This window comes from Amaranthus tricolor, chromosome 14, assembly GCF_026212465.1.
Source record: "Amaranthus tricolor cultivar Red isolate AtriRed21 chromosome 14, ASM2621246v1, whole genome shotgun sequence".
NCBI classification, from domain to species: Eukaryota; Viridiplantae; Streptophyta; class Magnoliopsida; order Caryophyllales; family Amaranthaceae; genus Amaranthus; species Amaranthus tricolor.
The window spans coordinates 3392447-3404996 of record NC_080060.1 but is presented as its reverse complement, the minus strand read 5'-3'; the positions used below and the strand labels follow the sequence as shown (position 1 = coordinate 3404996).

Here is a 12550-nt window from a genome sequence, read left to right as displayed (position 1 = left end):
GAAGGCATACGTCCATAGGTAAGAAAAATAAAAAAAGTAAATTTCTTCTTAGACTTCCACTACAACATATCTTGCTTTTAGTGAGATATATTTAGTGACTTTTAATTTAAATGTCATTACTTTAATTTTCTAAAGGTATATATAGTAAATTTAATGGTTATTAGACCCTTTAACAGTATAATACAAAAAAGCTTTTCGCGATATTTATGAGAAATGTCATTAAAGATTATAGTAACAATTACATATACCACTAAAGGCCAAATAAAGTGTCACTAAATCACTTTATAGTGAAATTAAAAATAAAAATCAATAATTATTATATTAAAAATATAAATTAGTGTCAGTTTTTTAATACCACTAAATTGAATGTCACAAAAGTATAATTTGTTGTTGCATTTGCCGAAACCTGTTTCCTTTCTTTCTCAATTCTCATTTTGCAAAACGACAAACAAGGCACTACACTGAAGTCTGAACAGAGGTCGGAGAAAAGCCAAAACCCTAAACGTCCCTGCCCACAACATTGCTTGGCGCTCGCCGGATGCCAGTCTTGGAATTCGTGTGTTAGCCGGAGAAGCGAATTAGCGGAGACCCTATCTTGATGACTTGGAGTGTTGGCTACTTGGCTGGACTCTTGAAGACTAGTTGAAGTCTCTTTGAGTGGACCGTGGAATGTTGTCACTTACCCCTTGTCTATCGACCAAACCACAACCGATCACCACATCTTTGACCAGACCACCACCATACTAAGTATGATTTTGAGCTCTCAAAAATCAGGGTTTTTAATTTCTTGATTTGAAACTTCAATTCAATTACAAGTTACACTACTAAAATACTAGTTATTATTACAATATTAATTAATTGTAGGATGGATTGATTTATGAATGCGCTAAACTGTTTTATTTAATCTATTAATAAATTTGTGGAATATGGAGTGTGACGGTGAACGTTTTTATAAATTTGTAAATGTGTTTGGTAATGAGTTTAACAACCACCTTTATATGAGCTTGAAATTGATGATTGAGTGAGAGAACCTAAGATTTGCTTAACCCTAATAATAGTTTCTCATCTATTGATACGAAAAATTGCTTCAACTTGCTAAATTAATTTACATGAGTTTTCAGATGAAGATTTGATATTCTTTGAGGAATTAATTAAAAGTGTCATCGATGATGAGAATGACGAGCAATTCTTGAATGTGAAGACTTTCAATGAATTACAATTAATCTTTTCGTTACCACTATTTGAAGTGAAAATGATATTTAAATGACCGCTTTAATCTTTCTTTGGTCTTAACTTGAAATTAATGTGCTTGTAGATGTCATTATTGAAAGAATGAAAAAAAATTAGCTGTTCATTTTATAAATGAAATCTGTCAAAATTTCAGAAAAATTTGCTTAACATTTCTTATATATATATATATATATATATATATATATATATATATATATATATATATATATATATATATATATATATATATATATATTGTAGAATTAGTATAAACTTATGGCTATTTATTTATTTATTTATTTTTTTACCTTTATTAATCAATCAACTCCAATATATATACAAAGCTAACTCTAGAATTACCTTAACTTAGGCAACTAGAATTTTAAGAAACAAAATATAAAAGATAACAACCAAAAATATTCCCACACAATATATTATTCCAAAAATAAATTATACCCACAAAATATATTATTCCAATAATCCCCTCAAGTTGGAGCATGAGTGTCAAAAATGCCCAACTTGGAGAGAAGATAGTCAAACTGTGACTTCCTAAGAACCTTTGTGAAGATGTCAGCCAATTGAGAAGTAGCAGGGACATACGATGGAGAAATCAAGCCTTCAATAATCGCATCTCGAACAAAATGACAATCAACTTCAATGTGTTTGGTTCGTTCATGAAAAATGGGATTCTTTGCAATGTGCAAAGCAGATTGACTATCACAAAACAATTTGATTGCCTTTGGGTGGTGCACGCCCAAACTCAACAATAAGCCCTTAAGCCGCTTAAGCTCACAAGTAACTGCCGCCATGGAGCGGTATTCAGCCTCTGCAGAAGACATTGACACAGTGAGTTGCTTTTTAGTTTTTCAAGAGATAGGAAAATGCCCAAGAAACACCAACCAACCTGTGATAGAGCGACGAGTAAGAGGACAAGCCGCCCAATCCGAATCACACCAACCTTGCAAGGTGAGATCACTATCAGCACTCAATAAGATACCCTGACCCGGTGTACCTTTTAAATACCGAACTACACGCAGAGCTGCTTCCCAATGTTCACTGTGTGGTTATTGCATAAACTGGGACAAGATACGAACGGAGTATGCTAAATCAGGTCTAGTGACCGCAAGGTAAATCAAACGGCCAACAAGCCAATGATACGCCTGTAACATCAGTTTTTTTTAAATAATAATAATAATAATAAATAAATAAATAAATATATTTCAGAAATTTTTTTTAAAAAAAAAAAAATAATAATAACTCTCCATTAACAAATAACTTCCTACTTCTCCTTCTAAATCTTATAAATAACCTCACTTACCTATTATAAATTAAACCAATTACCCTTAATTCATTCACATTATTACTCACATTTCCTTTTTCTCCTACAAACTACTTCCTCCATCTCCCATTTGCTTAAAATTCAGTCAAGAAAACGCAAGATTTCGATATTAAAGACAGCGGATTCGTAGACCGAGATTATTAGGAGCGTACGTTGTCTAGGATCGCGTGACAAGGTAATTCTCAATGTCCATCTAATTAGGACTATCCCGTTAGTATTATGTGCTAAGTGATAATTAATGTGTTTAATAGGATGCATGATTTTATATGACATTATTTTTTATGATGTTATGTTTTATATATTCTCAAATTATATTTACTATTATTTTTGTCAAACTTGAATTTATAATTACTTTTTTTGATAAAATTTATATTTTTTTATTTATATAACGAAATTAGATACGGTTTAATTTGAAAGGGAAATACTTATAATATTATTATTTTGATGAAAGTTATATTACTATTTTAATGATGTTTTTAAATGTGATTGAATTTGGGGGAAAAATATTATGATATTAATATTGCAATTGAATATTCTTGAGATACATTTTTCTTGGAAAAACCTATGATCATAAAATAAAATGTATAATGTATGTTTGATTATATGTTTGTTTCCTCGCGACTAATTATTAAAATATATTAAATCACGTAAAGTGTAACACGAGGGAAATGAAGCTCTTATATTTGTTGTGATCCAAGTATAAGGGTGATGAACAGGTTGTCCTGTTTGGTTAGTATAGCTGCCGACAGGTATTATTATTTCTGATACTTGATACGATGTTTGGTCTTCCTTTTATTTGTTGTAATCCAAGTAGAAGGGTGTGCACACTAGGGTTCCCTGAGACTGCTCTGCTAGCCTTGAATTATTTGCGGTGACGACCTCTTGATGAAGTAGGTATAGGGGTAAAGCCTCGGCCTACTGGCGTTCTCGTTCTCTCAAAATTTAAAAATTTGATTATGTGTTTGTCATTATTAAATATCAAATTAATAAATTGGTTTATGTGATATTATATATATTGTTTTCTCAAATTGCTTTCATTTAAACTCAGCTATATATTATTTTTTTTCTAAAATTATTTTCAATTTGATTATTTTTTTTTATTTTCTTAAATCCTTTTCAAACTTAATCGTTTTACGGGATGGAGTTGGAATTACTCAATTTTCTGATTTTGGGAGTTTTTCCTTTTTTTTTTTTGCATTCTTATGTTGCAGGTTATTGATTGCATGGGAATCGTGGAGTGAGGATCACCTAGAAACATAGCTTTTGTTAGAGTCGTATTTCAGTATAAATTTTACCTTAACTCGTTTAAATTTTATATGGACATAGATTGCGTTTCAGTCTTCTCTTATGTTGTAAGACCCTTTGTTGGATTTAAAATTATTAAGTTATTTCTTAGTCGTTAAGCCGTACATTTATTTTATTAGAAATAGATGCGGCGGTAACACTCCCATGAGTATTGGCTCATGTTTTTCATTAAAGGTGTTTTTAAAAGTCCGACCTATTTTGACGGTGTTACAACACCTCCGGATCCGCAAGATGTTTGCCTGTGGCACGACCAAGCTTGTGATTTTGCTCCATTGGAAAACCACTCGGCTTTGCCCCTAATAAACCTGCTTCAGAAATGATATACAAAGTATATTTCCATTGGCACAAAACAAGGTTTGAAGCACTATGAGCAACTTCTATACCTAAGAAATACTTTAAAGGACCAAGATCATTCATTTTGAAACAATCTCCGAGATAAGCCTTGAAACCAACAAGTGCAGTGGAATGATTCCCAGAAATAAAATAAGATCATCAACATATACTAAGACATTAATCTGAACAATGCCTTTAGTATAAGTAAAGAGAGAATAATTAGAGTAAGATTGTAAGAAGCCGTCCTTTCAAGGCTGCTACGAGCCCTGAAAACCAATACCTCGGGGCTTGTTTCAACCCATACAAGGACTTTCTCAGACGACACACCAATGACAGATCTGAACTCTTAAACCCAGGAGGTAATTTCATGTACACCTTCTCATCAAGATCTCCATGAAAAACGGCGTTATGAAGTTGCAATAGCAAGAAATGCCCTAATAGTAGTCATCTTTGCGACTGGAGCAAACGTTTCACTATAATATATCTCTTCCTGCTGATGATTACCAAAAACGACCAAACAAGACTTGAGACGTCCAATATCACCCTTAGACAAATATTTTGTCTTGTACACCCATTGACTCCCTAGAGCACGTTTATCGACAGGAAGGTGCTTTAAGGTCCAAGTCCCATTATCCTCCAAGTCTTTAATTTCTTCCTGCATAGATTGTCGCCAACCTTCATGTTTCATTGCTTCTTTAAAAGATTTCAGATCATGACCACTAACAAGAGCTGCTAGAAACTTACAATAATTCACAGATAACCTGTCACAATTTACATAATATGCTAAAGGATAAGGCGTACCTGAAGAAGCATTGGAAGATGGAGTGGAAGGGGACGAATTTTTAGCAAACACTGAGTGAGTCACATAATCACGAAGAAGAACCGAGGAAACTTTTTCCCGAAACCCACGCCTCAAAGGCTGACCTGCTGCCTTTCTACCGGTGTCAATGGGCTGGTCCCAGTGCACTATGGCAGCTTCGGGCTGATGCTGTTGGGCAGAGGCGGCCTCATCCGGCGGGGAGGTTGTAGCAGGGTCACCAACACTACTCGTATCCTCACTGCCACCATTGTGCACATCATGCTCCACATTGTCAATGTACTCCTCACACTCCACAAAATCATCATGTATATCATAAGGCAACTCAAAACCATGAGACTCAATATGAACATCTTCCGGTGTAGCAAAAGTGTAACACCCGAACCGACCTCTTAACGAAACCAAAACCGTAAAGGACGGGAGAAAATTCAGGGGTGTTACAAAAAGGGAACACATCCTCAATAAATTTGACATTCCGAGACACAAAAAAACTTTAGATTCAAGATCATATAATCTCCACCCTTTCTTCCCAAACGGATAGCCCATAAAGACACATTTTCGACTCCGATTCGCAAACTTATCTCCATGAGTAATCTGATTATGTGCAAAAAATAAACACCCAAAAGTATGAATGGCACCAAACATAGGAGGTTTATTCAAGAGGATTTCAAATGGAGTTTTATTTTGTAGCAATGGAGCAGGAGTTCGACACTGTTGCACCATTTTGCAAACCAACCGGACACTCAAAGTTTTTGGTGTCAAAAAGCCAAGATTTTTCTCCGGTTACGTGATGATTAGCTCTCGTGTCAATAATCCAAGCGGTATCATCAAACTTACCATTCAAACGATTATCGAAAATTGTAGCGTTACCTATTTTTGATGGTGGTGCAGGTGATCTCTCACCGCCGATCATGGTGTAAAAAAAATTAACAAGGCTTGGATACCATGTAGATTTAGTATAAACTTATGGCTTTTTTTTTACCTTTATTAATCAATCAACTCCAATATATATACAAAGTTAACCCTATAATTACCTTAACTTAGGCAACTAGAATTTTAGGAAACAAAATATAAAAGATAACAACAAAAAATATTCCCGCACAATATATTATTCCCAAAATATATTATACCCACAATATATATATATATATGTATATATTAGTACCCTCTAAAAATTTAAACTCTAAATCTGCCACTGCAGTTACCACAAAAAGTAATTAGAATTTTTCTTATGTGATCCCCGAGTACGTATCTTATAACTTTTATAATCAATAATAATAATAATTAAACAAGCTACAGCACCTAGAATATGTTAATTAATTAAGTGAAAAACGTACGTCCCCTATTAAATAAGTATGGTATTGAATGAGACAGGACTAAAACACTTAAAAAGAGCTGGCTCACCTCAAGCAATATAGCATTTAAATGTACTTGATGTTTCCTTGAAATTTATAAAACTTTTAATCGTTTAATTGTTGGCAAAAGTAGTGGTAAAAATAAACTAATTAGATATATGCGTGAATAACATCAAAATTATTCAGAAAGAAAACAAATTTATAAATGATATAAATATTGAAAATTTATATAAATTACCAAATTTCAATGTGTATCCAAGTGAGAAAATAATTCAAAATAATAAATATAATAATTTTAAAGAAACAAATAAAGTATTTTCTCTGATTTTTATCCAAGTGAGAACGCCACTCTTTTCAAACTCACTAAGATTATAATTTTTTATTAAATAGAATCATCACTCATTTCAAACTCGCTAATACTCTCTAATTTTAAACATGAGATCACAATATAGGAAGAGTTCAACAAATAATAAGAAAAGAGCATATTATATTTTAAAATAAACAAAGTCGTAAAGTCCACTATCACTCCATAGATGAAAGCCCCCAAGTTGGGAACACAAGGTGAAGGGATTCCATCCCTGCAGTTAAGTTAATGGAGTATCTCTTGACTCTTGAATTCCTCCCTCTTTTTGTTTTCTTTTAACAAGTTTTATATGAAACCGTCTTATTATAAGACCGACTTATATAAATAGTCCATTAATAAAACAAAAATTAAAAAACAGTAAAATTTAAATCGACACTTCTATGGGAAACAATTTTTTTAAATAGTTTGGGCTGACCCAATTAAAATCGTCTCTTGATGAGACGAAATCAATAAAAAATTAATTTTTTTTTAATTTAAGTAGATCCAGATAAAAATCAAACTCAACGTCTAATTAATTATCTGTAATAGATGATATTTTTTACAAAGTGAGACAAAACCCAATTCTTTTATGTCTGTTTTAACCCTAACAAAACCCTATTTAAATACCAGCAAACTCTCACCCACTTATTTCTCCCATGCAATTGTCTTCTTCACACTATCTCTCCATTCACCTCCCAATAACCAAAAAAAAAAAATATAATTATTGTTGTAAATTAATCTTCTAATATTTCAAGCTCCATCATTTGTCTCATTCTCCTCCATACTTTGTCTCCAAATTTTTGTTGTTGGTAGCAATTTTTGCATTTGATAAATCCATATCCATATATATAATAATTAGAAACATTTTTACATAATATATATTGCATTTGATATATTATATATATAGTATAAAACCTAAGTTAAATATATATACAAGTATAATAATGTCTAGCAGAAGGTCACGATCAAGGCAATCTGGAGGTTCCAGAATTTCAGATGATCAAATTCAAGATCTTGTTTGTAAGTTGCAACAACTTCTTCCTGAGCTTCATAACACTCGTCGCCCTGATAAGGTCATTATGCTCTCATTTTTTTTTTTAAATGCATGCATTTTTCTTCAATAATATTTTCTAGTTTAATTATTAATTAACTTAATCAATCTGATAAAGTATATAACATATTTTTGAGTTTGAACTATAAATTTAGATAAAGTGTATTCTAACAACTCGTTAGTTTAAACTGATAATTATAATAACAATTAAGAAATCAATTTAACCAAAAATTAAAATTGATGGTTGAGGCGACCCAAAATATTCTTAACATATACTCTATCGTAATAATTATCGTAATAATTACCTATTTGTTATTAGAATAGATCTTATCTTAAATTTAAATCTTAATTTGATGTACTTCTCAATGATTTTTTTAATTTTATTATAATATTAATTGTTGAATAAAAGTAGATCTAACTTTTGAAGTTTAAGTTTATTTAACACAAAGAAGTATTCACCTTTTCGATATACACTCTTTTGTATCTTTTTCTTAGAGATCATATAATTAATTAGTACTCAGTTGGTATTTACACTAACTTTTTTTGTTTTACAATTTTGCCAAATTTCACTTTTCCGAACAAAAAATTGCTATAATACTTTTAGACTTATTTAGCTCTCAATATACCAAGTGATCTGAAATCGAACCTCAACTTCTCACCAGGTTTACTGAGAGCAAATACATATTAAAGATGAGATTATTAGAAAATAATCAATAAGTTTGGTTATTCATAAAATGTTGGATTATTATGTAAATTTTTCCTATTTTTATAAAATAATCCTAAATGAGTTTGTAAAATAATTTTAAACACTAGTATGTAAATTTTGAAAAATAACACTAATCTAGTGAATGGCAATTGGCAATGGCTTTAATTTGTGTTGGAATCTATTAATTTAAAGAAAATAAATTCTTGAGATTGATGTCGGCATAATCACATTTTTTAAACTAAAAATGTGAAAGCAATTTTTGACTTAGCTGAATACTAACAAGCTTAAAAACATGGACTATAATTCAAATATGTTTGTCATTTTTATGCACAATACCCTCTTCTTGTGTTCACTAATCACTTTAATATGTAAAAAAGCACAATTATTATAGTTTAGTCAAGCCTTAACCCCAACTTACTTTTAATTGAGAGAAAACAATTCTCAACCAAAACCATATTTGATTAAATAATGGGTTTTTATTAGATATATATTTTTTTATTATATGATATGAAAGGCGGAGGGAAGAAAAGGAAAAAAAATAGTAATTGCTCTTCAACTGAAATAAGACCTGATTTTCAATGTTTACATTACATTAGATACTTATATATTTCTAAATATAAGCCGTTTTATAAATAATGAATGTGTACTCTTTAATTATATACTTTCTTAGCTTATTAAAATATCTAAAATAGTAATTAAAGTACTTTTTTCATAAAAAAACAATATGAATTTTGTTACTTAATCTAATTTCTGTCTTAAAGTTTATATTAGATTTCATTTAGCCATTAGAAAGAAATCAGTTCAAATATCTGCACGATTGCATTTAGTAATTTAATTTTATTTAGTTTTTTATAATATGTTTGATGATAAGGTTCATATTAGGGGTAGGGCATGCAACAGTCACTGGTCATCCTAGACCACTCTATAGAAATTATAGAGCCCTTTGTTTAAGGAGAAAAACAAGTTATATAAGTAATTTAGCATCTTAATAAAATGTTTATAAAAAATATTTTCTGTGAATATCTAGGCATTTAATTAATTCTTTTACTAACTCTTAATATAGATGAGGAAAAACTTAAATTTGTGATTGAGGCCACATGATATATTATATACTCCATTTAAATACGCCTCCCACGAGAATTCTTTAGACTAGAAGTATAGATGCAGTATAGGGTTTGACTAAAAGATTAATTAAGTTGATGGTTGAGGTTCCATAATATGTTTTATATTCTAACGACACATATCTTTATATCAAGGGCTTTCCTGAGGGTAATTTTGAGATTCAACCGCTTAGGGCCTAGCTTATGAAGGGACCCAAATGAAGTTAGTCCTTATAATTAAAAATAAATATTTGTATAAGTAGCTTCTAGCATGAATCGAACTTGCAATATTAGGTTTTCAGTTAAGCACATAAATACTGAACTACATAGTTGGAGAAAAATAACTGAAAATTTACTTATATAAGGATCCTTTTTTAGTTTTCGCCTAGGACTGAAAAATTGCCAGAAATAGCATTTCAGTTTATAATTGAATATTTGTTATGTTAATATTATGCAGGTATCAGCAGCAACAGTATTGCAAGAGACTTGTAATTGCATAAGACGTTTGCATAGGGAAGCAGATGACTTGAGTGAAAGATTGTCTCAGCTGTTAGAAACAACTGATACTAATCAAGCAGCACTTATTAGAAGCTTACTTATGCAATAATAATTTTATCTATTTTTGTCTACTTTTCTCGCTTTTTTTATTTTTTTTATTGTCCCTTTTTATATATTTTTTTTAAATCATGCTCCTTAGTTTCCAAGTTAATTACTGTTTAGTTAATTTTGGCCCTAGGATTATGTTACTATCTAGCTAGATGCTAATGGAAGTTAAGTTCTAGTTTTACAAGTTAGATTTCTCGTTGTTAAGCAAAGGCCAAAGAATCATATAATAAAATGGAGCTTCTTTTTGTGTGTAAAAAAGGAGTGAAATTTTTTTTTAGTTAATGGCCGATGCAATCAAGGAAATAAATCATCCAAAAGTTACAGTGACGATAGACATATATTTTATCATTTCTACTTACACAAGAGTTATTTGAGCTCACAAAATCTTTTATTATATAAGTTAGCTCTAATACCAACTATATCAAAGAATCATTTTAATATATAAAACTAATTTGATTATTGAACAGAGCTCTACAAAATGTTATATATTCTATCAAGTTAAATCAAATGAATACTCTAATTCAACAAATATATGATGATCTAAATAGTTTAATAAATCACACGTCTTTGTGATCTATATATTTCTTAAAATTTGCATCAAAAATACTTAAATGCCCTAATATTAAGAGAATATATTAAGCAAATTAAACTCGAGGTGGTGGAGGTGCTATTATATATGAGTGAGATCCAATAAAAATGATATTAAAATAAGAAGGATAAAAATCATTACACGCTCTTGATTTTAATAAGATAAAAATTTGTTAGGGCAAATCGAACTAAAAACACTTAATTATAAATGTGATTTGTTAGGGCAAATCCTTTTTATTGTAATTTGCACATCTTGATTTAAATGTGATTTAAATGGGATGAGTTACATCACATGCGAATGGTGTTATCAACCATTACAGCTATTTATTAATGTAATGATGATTTTAGGTTGGAAATCATCATTGAAATTAGGGAGTTCGTGGAGTCAAATATATACATACAACACTATACTCATGCATGTTGACTAATATCAAAACAACAGTAATTTAACATTCAAATTAACTCGGGATTTGTTGAGTTTTACATCCTTGTTTCATGTATTCTGTTTCTCCAGTGTAAGTGCAATTATTATTATTATTATTATTATTATTATTATTATTTATATGTTCCTTTTGGGTTTTTAGTGGTGTTTTAGGAATATTTTAGGCATGTTTGCTCCATTTCGGTACTTCATGACTAAATTGTGGGAAATTAAGTAAATCATGACATTTTTGAGTCGTTTTTTTGGGTTTTTGTGGCTAATCATGTTTACAGGACTCAAGGAAACAATCGAGCCTTTGAATTCATCGTGCTTCGCGATATAAATATCCAATCACTAAGTTTTGCAAAAAATGTGTCACCAGAAGGTAACGGCTGAGGTGGGACCTTGGGCCTTGACGGCTCGGCGGTGAAAAGAAAGATCAAGAGTTTTTTCCAGTGACAAAAGCCGACTCGGCTGTGGGTGAGAAAAGATAACCGCCGACTCGGCGGTATATGCTGGATCAAATGACATTTTCCAGAAGCTACAGCCGACTCGGCGTTGGGGCATGAAGAGGTACCGCCGACTTGGCGGTGAAGACTGACCATAATCCATATTTTCCAAAAGCTACATCTGACTCGGCTGAGGATGCATAATCGTGAACGCCGACTCGACGGTTTGCCAGGTTTAGTTGTACGGCGCGTTTTATTCCGGTTTTCCATTAATCCCTTTAATTTCCCTCATTAGTATAAATAACCCCCTAATGACTGATTAGGGCTTCTTCTTATTCTTCTCTCCTTCTTCATTTCATTAGACTTAATTACTCTTTAGTTTACATTTAATTTTCAGTTTTTAATTTAGTCTTTCATCATTAATCTTCCTTCAAGTATTGTAAGTTTCCTCTGGTACTTAATTTTCTTAGTCTTTAATTCCTTGTATTAGTTTTAATCTTTTTTTAGTGAACTTTAACTTTTGTCATTAATCTTTCTTCAATAACAATTAGTTTGTTCTTCAATTATTGCTTTTTGATTTAATTGTGGTGTTCTTGGTATTTAATTATTGATTTTCTTGAATTTGTCATTTATTTCATTCTTAGTCATGTCTAGTATCATCTTAGGGTTTGTTTTTATTGCTTTTACCATGATTAGTGAGTAGATCCATTTCCTAGGGTTAGGGTTTGAATCTATAAGTCAAGTATGATTTGATTCTTGAATGTGTCTATGAAACTCGGATTAAAGTGGTTAAATTGTGCCAATTAGACCTAAATTAAATATGCTTTGTTGGTCTAGTTAATAGAACTAGCGTGTGAGATTAGGATCAACTTTGCTTTAGGGTATATTTTAATTAAATTCTTATTAA

General features: G+C 31.0%; 1 protein-coding gene across 1 annotated transcript; it reads left to right on the top strand.

The window, feature by feature from the left end:
• Positions 1-7409: 7409 nt before the first annotated feature.
• LOC130800372 (transcription factor PRE3-like) lies at positions 7410-10512 on the top strand. Its single transcript, XM_057663857.1, has 2 exons — positions 7410-7795; positions 10037-10512. Exons 1-2 carry the CDS (start codon positions 7667-7669, stop codon positions 10184-10186), a joined length of 279 nt encoding a protein of 92 aa, XP_057519840.1. The 5' UTR covers positions 7410-7666; the 3' UTR covers positions 10187-10512.
• The last annotated feature ends 2038 nt before the right edge of the window (positions 10513-12550 follow it).